Consider the following 8,886-nt stretch of genomic DNA (forward strand, 5'->3'; position numbering starts at 1 on the left):
TTCTTGCTTCGTTGAGGGGTACAATGAATCCAGCGTTATGTTAGAAAAAACTGAAAATAAACGTAAATATCCAGCAATATTAAGGATACCAAAGCCATGGGGAGCTAAGCATTCGTGCCATGACATCTTGCTTTAGTCATAAAGCTTACAATAGGCATGACTACCAAACAGCGTGCCTTGATTAATCCTTCGCTTTACATGTATAGATTCAAAAGCCAAAGAGATCCCTAGGTAATTAATGTGTCATTTTAAATTGTAATGGCAAGGAAGATTCCTACTGATCAGCGGTGGTCAGGAGAGCAGTTATGTCATGAACCGCACGAGTCACCGCGTGTACCTCAAATGATTGACAGCACAGTGCAACGTATGCTTGCTCAGAAGTAAATCCCTCACATCCAGTGGGGTTTAAGGTAGACTCTAAGTTATAGTTACTTAACTGGAAGCAACCCTCACTGACATACTTGGGCTCTTACTCTCTAGTAAACTGATTTAATGCCTAATAATGCAACTCTAGACATACCTACTCAGAGGTAAAGCCCATTAAGTTTACTCCTGGGTAAGTGATATAGTAGTAATTTAGACTGTCTAGGTGAGTGGGAAAGCTCTAGAATTTCTATTTATGACTTTTGTATGTCTCTGTATTTTTTTTAAGGTCTCTGGAAGTTTTTAAGAACTTTAAAACAAAATAAAAAGTAGAATATAAAACTATTTTTTAAAAAAATTGCGGTTGCAAATCTACGCACGTTTACCTGGGAGTAAGTCCCATGGAAACGGGCAAGACTTAAATAGGAGTAAATGCGCTGTGCGCCCCCCCCCCACACACACACAGACACACAAACACACAAAAGTACATCAGAAAGGGGGCAGACGTCACTTGACAGCGGGTAGGCGCTGCTCCTACACTGAGCCCGGCCCACCTATCCCTCAAGCTCCACCCCTTAGATGACGCCCAATGTTATTTGGAATGCCGCGGCTCGGGAGGAGGAGCCCATTTTATCCTTTTAGAGCCGCCGGAACATGGTGGCGGGGTGCGCATGCGCCTTGCACCAACATGGCGGAACTGGAGATTGGGCAGCACTGTGAAGTGGAGGACTGCGGGCAGCTTGGTAAGGAGCCCTTGAGCGGCAGGGCAGACCATGGGACTCTCCGTGGCGGGGGAGGGGGAAGTGCATCTTCATGGTACCACTTCTGAGTCTCAGGTTTAAGCTCTGAGGGGCGAGTTGGAATTGGACGAAGCACCACCATAGAGATTCGAGGGTAGAGCGGCTTCCTGCTCCTGCCCTTCCGGAAGTGTAGCCTAATGTACTGTTCTGCGGCTTTTTGCTTCTATGGGAGTGGAAGGCAAAGGGGAGGAGATAGTGGACAGTAACCAAATTAAGGGGCGTGGCTCTTTCCAGAAGTGGGCGTGGACTGTTGCTTGGTAGCCAGTGGAGTTTAGCCAGGACTCTGGTTATCACTGAAGGCAAAAAGGTGTTTATCCTGTAGCCGATTTGCTTAGATAGAAAAGGACATGCGCTACAGCTCAGTCTGCCAGGCCAAGTGTGTGTGCGTATATGTGTAGGAGAGTAGTTATCTTTTATTTAAGTTTCATTTTATGGTCTTATCACAAAACGTAGCTTGCACTCAATACAAAACCCTAGAACGGCCAGTTCTAGTGCTTTATTAAAGGAAGTTGGAGACTTACAGCAAATCAGCCCGCCAGTTCTTCTGGCCTTTGCAGATGCAGGACGGACTTCGCAGCAAGGAGATGGCTAGTCTGCCCCCAAGCAAAAGTGTCTACATTCTTTATACACAAAGCAGCATGTGTCATTTCGCTTGACCCAAACCTTACAGATGGCTCCCCTTTCTGGGCTTAGAGCCCAGCACTCCAAGCCCACAGATAAGGATAACAGCAAAGCCAGCCAAATAGCTTATATAAAAGCAAGTGAATGCAAACATATATGAGCTCATTGCTACGACAACTACCAGTTAACTCTGGGGTTATCGTGACTACCAAAATGGCATTAGCAAAGCTTCCAGAACACTTCAGCTTCGGTTCAGCACAGGTGTTGATTGACATATGAGATTATCTGTCTTATTTTTGTCACAGTCTTATTATTGCACCTGTAAAATGTATATAGATATGAATTCATTTAAATCACTTCTACAATGCTTTACATTTCCAAAAACAGCTCTCTACAACCTCTCTTAAAAGATCAAATGAAATGTTACAAAATATCCACACACAAAAATTACAAATGAAAGTGAGATACAATAAAGATTCGTGTTTAAAACAACACGAGTAACCTAAACAGAAAAGTAAAAATATCAAAAATTCATTTGAGTGTTATCGTTTTCATTTTAGATTTTCTCCCCTTTGTTTGTGATGGCTGCTCAGGAGTCTTCTGGTAAGAAAGAATTTATGCTACAATCCTAACTCCCCAGATATACCACATCCTAATCTCTCCCTGCAGGAATATCCTTCCCTGCACTTTAAACTGACGTAGATGACTTGACCCAGGCATATTTATTTATGGGTGCTGAGGGATAGCCCTGCTGGCTTAAGTCAACCCAGCAAAAGCAATGTCAGAGTAAATGCCCCAAAGGGCATGTCAAGGGTGAGAATGGGAGTGGTGGGGTGGTGTGAGAAGGATAGACAAAGCTGCATTGCATCCTGACTCACTTTGTTCACTGGTCCTACCCACAAAGCTCAGTATAACATATCAAAAAATGCAGGTGTAACTAAATTCACCCCATAGGAGACAATGGAAGGTCAGAAAATGAAAGCTTACACTGTCACCCACACTCTGGTCTTGATCCACTGGCCAGGAGCAGTTAGGATGCAGGAGATGCACTGGCTTAACTGCCTTCTGGAATATCTGTCTGTATAGGATTGCTCTGCTCTTCTTATTTGTACAGCACCATCAGTTTTTGTGGCACTTAAAAGAAACAGAAGAACAAGAATATATATGAAATATTCCCCACCCTCAGGAGGTTAGAATCTGTAGTTGAACCAGGGATGGAGAACCTGTCACCCTTGAGATGCTGTTAGATTCTCAGCTCCCATCAGCCCAGCCAACATGACATCTGGTAGGGCTGGTGGAAGTTATAATCTAGTTACATCTGGAAGGCTACAAGTTCCACATCCCTGATTAAGTCATTTGGATGGATGGGCTGGGAAACAACATAGCTAACAAATAAACAGAGAGAAGAGAGGAATGAGCAAAAATATGCATGTTTATTATGTATTTTTAAAGCTTTGTTCAATTGAAGCTGTAGCATTCTTGATTAGTTTTGCTGAGATAACTTTTCAGAGAAAATGTGCCAAGTCTTTTTTTGTTCTCCTGTTAATTCACACACTAATGATGTGTTGGTCTTTATTTTTTGTAATTTTAAGTCTTCAGCACAGAAGTCGGGCTGCTCATGGTTGTTCTGAGGTAAGTTGATAATTTTTAATCATCTGTAGCATTCAACACCTCTGGAATATTTTAGTTAACAGTGAAGTTCCCTTAAGCTCATTCTGAATAATTTTGCAAGCAATGCTTTGTAAGTTCTTGTTCAGCAATTCACATGATCTTTTTGCCAAATTATGTTTTAATTGTATGCTTGTAAATCACCTTGAGACTTAGGTGAATGGCTTGGCTTAGCATGTCATCCAAACCAGAGTTCATGGTTTAGCTCTCCCAGAGAAACCACAAGCCATAATGCACAAGACAAACCTTGGTTACAGCTTGTGGTTCCTCTGAAAACAGCTAAACCTCAAGCCTGGGTTCAGATGGCATGCTAAGGCAAGACATGGCTTAGGTAAGTGCAGGGCAGCACCAAAATAACTGTGTTGGAACAAAGCAGCTGTGATCTCTTCCAGAGTCTGCAAGCTCTCATGTTCACCCTAACCCATAATATGTCTTAGCATGTCATGCAAACCAGACCATTCTCTGCCTTTTCCCCCTAAGTTGCTTAGAGAGTATTTATTATTTACCTTAAGTTGTGAATTGGTTGCTTTTAGTTGCTGTTATTCTTTTATGGTGTCCTTTTTCCTGCTTATAAGTTACTGATAAATCATAGGCATATAGTGAGCATGAGCACTTGTATTTTAGATTATTGGCTTCTATTAGTTCATTAGGAGTAACTTCCTGGACATATTTTATTTTACTCAGTCTCTTTCCACCTGGCATTTGGCAAAAGTGGTCTTGTATTAAGAACATAACATCCTCTCTCTTTATTAAGAGAGAGCTACTAAATAGCTGTGATGCATGATGGAGAAAATGCCCAGTTATGTTTCAATAGAATTCAGGATGTGTATTTGTAAGTAACATGAATTTCCTTTGAAATTGTCTTAGGCAAATCTTAAAAGTGGGGAGGTGAAACCAGATCACCACAAATCTTTCTTGTGCACATATAAAGGTTGTGATGAAAAAGAACTTGTACCTGTGTTGTGCCCTTCCTGTGGAAAGCAGTTTTGCTTTCGGTGAGCAAACTAATTAATCTAAGCAACCTCACTCCTCATTTTTCATTAGCTTGTAGACTAACTACTGAGAGTTTCTTCATCTATTGTTTTCAGTCACCGCCATGAACTGGACCATGAATGTGAAAAATTGGAAATCCCTAAACCTCGCATGGCTGTTACCCAGCAGCTTGTTAAAGATATTGTAGGTAGGTACAGTAAGACTTGCTAAAAATAGTGTTTTCTGCTGCAGAATGTATGTGACTGTAGGTAGACTCCTCCTTTCCTGTTGTGGGGACATATTGAAGAAACAGGGTAGCATTGGAGCCAGTAGATAAAGCACCCCTGGAATGCCCCATTTTACTTTTATTGCTATTGGAGCACTAACAGCATAGGTTTCTACACCCACGGTGGTAAGACTTCTTAGGGCAGGCTTCCTTTGCTCACGGACCTCCCTCTCTATGGCCGAGGTCCCTAGGATGTCTTTTCAGGGGCCATAGGATAGGTTTCTGATACAGAAAGAGAATAAGAGAGGCTAAGTTTTTCATATTTCATATTGTGTCCTGAAATTAAGGATGGGTCCTGCAACTTCCATCTCCTTGCTACAATTCCTAAAAGTAATTGACTTGTCCTATTTTTCTGTGTTCTTGAGCTACGTCTGGGTCTACATCCTATGAGAGTTAAGTGGAAATCCTATGCAGGAATAAGTCGTTCTGTGCTAGCAAGATATAATGAAGGATTGGAACCACTTTCATTCCCACAAGTTCTCAACTGTAATTGAGCAGTAATTTTTTTACTGCGTGAAACCATCCCTGAGACACGCCTGTGGGATCAAGTTGGTTCCTTCATATCTGAGCTCCCCTGAACATCTTCAGTTCTGTATATTGGTGTGGCCCATTCTCAGTGACACATGTTGATTACTGGCAAGCATATAGTACTCAGAGGTTGGAGAAAAGGTTCCATCCTATGTACACAAGCAAGAGAAGGCTGCACATTGTTCCAGTGCACCCGTTCTGAAGAAACTTTAACATTCATGCTGGTGCATATTTCGTTTTTAGCAAAATGAGAGGGACTGGTGATAGCTACTAAAATGAGTCCATGCATAAATCTCAGATTCTAAGAAAGAAGCCACAGTGAGTAAAAGAGGCCGAGGAGCAAAGAACAGCGAAACAGCAGCAAAGGTGGCCCTAATGAAACTGAAAATGCACGCATCTGGGGATAAGTCCTTGGTGCAGGTAAGTCACGTTCATTTGTCTCCAAACACCATACCTGTTTGTAGTTACTCCCATATTTAGTGAAGCAAAAGTGGTATCTGTACTTCTGCTATTGTGTTTGTTCAGGGTTTTCTAAAGTGGGGGCAAGGGATACCTCCTTCCCTCGATAGAATGCAAGTGTAGGAGAGTGTTGTCTATTACACTGTCCTTGTAGAGCAATTTAAATAACTGCAGGACCTGAAGGAAAGAGCAATGAAGCCCTATTAGTAAAATCTTCTTCCCACAGGGTCTGTACATGCAGCAGCTTTGTATATTAAACTCTGTACAAATGTAAAATATGGTATAGGATGAAAACACCTGGAATTATGGGGAGAGCGAGGTAAGTGGATTCTAGATTGCTGCTGGATAGTTTTAGTGAATTTGTATTCTTGTCAACTGAGGTCCTCAAAACTCTCAATAACATTCAACTAATATTTGTATTTTATTTGTATTTATTAAATTTGCAAACTGCCCCACCCCATACCTTTTTTTAAAGTTTCAATCTTTATTGAAAGTTCAAAAGGTACATAACCATACATGTACCAACATGGTGAGACACAAAGAGAGAGAGAGAGAGAGAAACAGAACCCGTGCAGAAGGGAAAACAAAAGGAGGGGGGGACCCAAAACTGTATATTTTACAAGTTTGTTATTGTGCTTCACCAGATCTTAACCTATTACAGTATTTGTAAGAATGGATTCCGAATATCATTGAATATATCCATGGAAAGTCTGCGTTTATATGCAAGTTGTTCATATGTTGCAAGTTTGTGTAAGTCTTTGATCCAACTGTAGAAGGGAACCACATTTTTATTTTTCCAATTCATTAGTATCAGTCTTTTTGCTATGGTAAGGGCATGGAGAGTCCATTTGTATTGTCCTTTTGTGAGGTTCCATGTGCTGGGTTCAAGAGGATATTTTGCTCTGTAAATGTAAAGTGGCTCCGTACAGTTCTGTTGATGGTTAGTTACCTTCTGCCAAAAGTCTTTCCATATCGTACAATGAAAAACATGTTTTAAAGAAGCATTATCCGTATTAATCCATCCCTATACCTGTAGATCTCAGGGTGATTCGCAACATAAAATCACAATATAAAAAACAGAAAATACATAATAAAAACAAAAACATCCCAATAACCCCCTCTTTCTACAACACATTTTTTAAGCTAATAAAAATGAAATGAAACCATCCCAGCTAGAGCAAGAGTAGGGACCTGATGTTTTCTTTGCCTGCCTGTCTCATGAACAGCTGGTGGTAGTGGCATTGGGGAGGGGACATTCTATGTATGTTGTTTTTTACAATTGGAGGATATGTTGTTGTTGTTTTTTACCTTTTCTCTCTGGTTTACCTGACCCTGATTCTTTGTAGAGTTCCTTTCTGAGGAATATGTTCCTTTCTAAAGCCGCATCAATGCCATTTTCTATTGCAGACAGAGAGAATCTACTTCCAAGTGTTTTTACCTAAAGAGAGTAAGGAGAAAAGCAAACCCATGTTTTTTAGTAGTAACTGGAGCATTGGTAAAGTGATAGATTTTGCCGCTTCCTTAGCAAACCTTAAGAATGATAACAACAAAACCACAGCTAAGGTAAATCAACTACAGCAGCTATTTTTTATTGTTCAAATATTTTTAGTTTCTTTAGAGAGCTGTGAAATAACAACAGGGTATTCCCCCCCCCTTTCTCTGGATTTTCAGAAATTACGACTCTGCCACCCGGCATCGGGAGAAGCTTTGCCTTTGGACCAGACACTAGCATCTTGGATAAGCAACAGAGAATCCCCACTAAATAATGGTGGAAATGTGATCTTGGAATATCTTGATAATGAAGTCCAGTTTCTAGAAAATGCAACTTTGTATATAGAGTAGTTGTGAAAAACACTCTGCATGTGATTGTCAGGCCTAACAAAAGACAGAGTCTGTTTATAGTTTCATCATATGTTATTTTTATCACCTACATGAAGAAATTTAATAAATTATGATTTATGTCCATTTCAAAGTAGTCCAAGGAATTACTCATAAATACACGCTCCTCAGTTGATACCTTTTAGGGCAATGGGTGAACTAGAGCTTGTGCAAGCCCCGCCCCCCAATTGAATTATAATACTGAAATGATCGTTGATTGTCAAAGGAATCCTTTAATTACAGCTGTTATGTCACTGGCAGCACGTTCGGATCTCAAGATTCTCGCTAAAAGCAAAGAAAATGTCATAAGAGTCAAGTTTTTGCATCGGCGCCACAAACAGCTACACCCCCCCCACACACACAATTGCCTTTGGCTGCACTCCAGTTGCAGCTGATGTTTGTCCATAGCTGTCAACCTTCCCTTTTTGTGGGAAATTCCCTTATTCCAGTGCTGCTTCCAGCTGCTATCCCGGATTGCTAGATATCCCGTAGACTGTCCCCGGGACAGGTGAGGCTGCTGATCCCTTATTTTCAAATCTGAAAGTTGACAGCTATGTGTTTGTCCCGCTCTCCCTCCTACCTGGCGTCTAAAGACGTACTCTATAAGCTCCCGCCCCCAAGAAACGTCAGAACGCGCAAGGGCCAATAGGATGCCTCGGCTTGTATGGCGCGAGCCGGCTTGTTATTAACTCCGGCACAAGCACAGTGAAGAGACCACAGGGCTGGCTTCCTTCCTTGCTCCGTGATTCTTCCCTGCTTCTCTCTCCCCCCCCCCTCCCTCAGGCAGCATCCCATTCCACCCCACTGCCAGCGCTGAGCGCAGCGGAGGCAGCAGGGCAGCATCTCCCTCACATCCCCCCAGGAGCGCAGCAATCGACCATAATCAGTCTCAGGTTCCCCCAGTCATCGCGATCGACGTATATATGCAGCGTTAGGGTCACACAACAAGGCGGTCGCGGAAAGGCAGCGAGCTGCAAACGTGCCATCAGTAATAACTCTAAAAGACAGAATAAAACTTAACCAGCTAAGCATCACATAGCCTGGCACCTGGTGTGCCATATCTGCCTGCCCTCCCATTAAAGAGAATAATAAATACCAGAAAGCTCACAAAAAGAACCCACCCCGCTCCAAACATGTCAGCAAAGCCTTGCAAGACAAAAGGGAATTAAAACGGGAAGCTCCCTTTGCAGGGAGCCCGCCCGTTGCAAACCCGTGTGTGCGTGTGCGCACGCGCGCGCGCGTGTGTCCCCTCCCCGTTGGTCCTCCAAATGCCGCTTAACCTCAACTCCCATAAGCCTTAGCGAGTTGTAG

At 42.3% G+C, this 8,886-nt stretch overlaps 1 protein-coding gene across 1 annotated transcript; it reads left to right on the plus strand.

Moving 5' to 3' along the window:
* Positions 1–939: 939 nt before the first annotated feature.
* On the plus strand, positions 940–7,669 carry ZFAND1 (zinc finger AN1-type containing 1). Its single transcript, XM_083517399.1, has 8 exons — positions 940–1,106; positions 2,345–2,387; positions 3,377–3,416; positions 4,320–4,447; positions 4,541–4,632; positions 5,537–5,658; positions 7,105–7,260; positions 7,369–7,669. The coding sequence occupies exons 1-8, from the start codon at positions 953–955 to the stop codon at positions 7,537–7,539; spliced, it is 906 nt and encodes a 301-aa protein (XP_083373525.1). The 5' UTR covers positions 940–952; the 3' UTR covers positions 7,540–7,669.
* The last annotated feature ends 1,217 nt before the right edge of the window (positions 7,670–8,886 follow it).

The sequence above is a fragment of the Podarcis liolepis genome, assembly GCF_965112155.1.
Source record: "Podarcis liolepis genome assembly, chromosome: 8".
Lineage (NCBI taxonomy): Eukaryota > Metazoa > Chordata > Lepidosauria > Squamata > Lacertidae > Podarcis > Podarcis liolepis.

Coding starts and splice junctions, on each gene's coding strand:
- ZFAND1 (XM_083517399.1), top strand. CDS start 953: ATGTTATTTGGAATGCCGCGGCTCGGGAGGAGGAGCCCATTTTATCCT. Junction 3,417..4,319: donor CTGCTCATGGTTGTTCTGAG/GTAAGTTGATAA, acceptor AAATTGTCTTAG/GCAAATCTTAAAAGTGGGGA. Junction 7,261..7,368: donor ACAACAAAACCACAGCTAAG/GTAAATCAACTA, acceptor CTGGATTTTCAG/AAATTACGACTCTGCCACCC.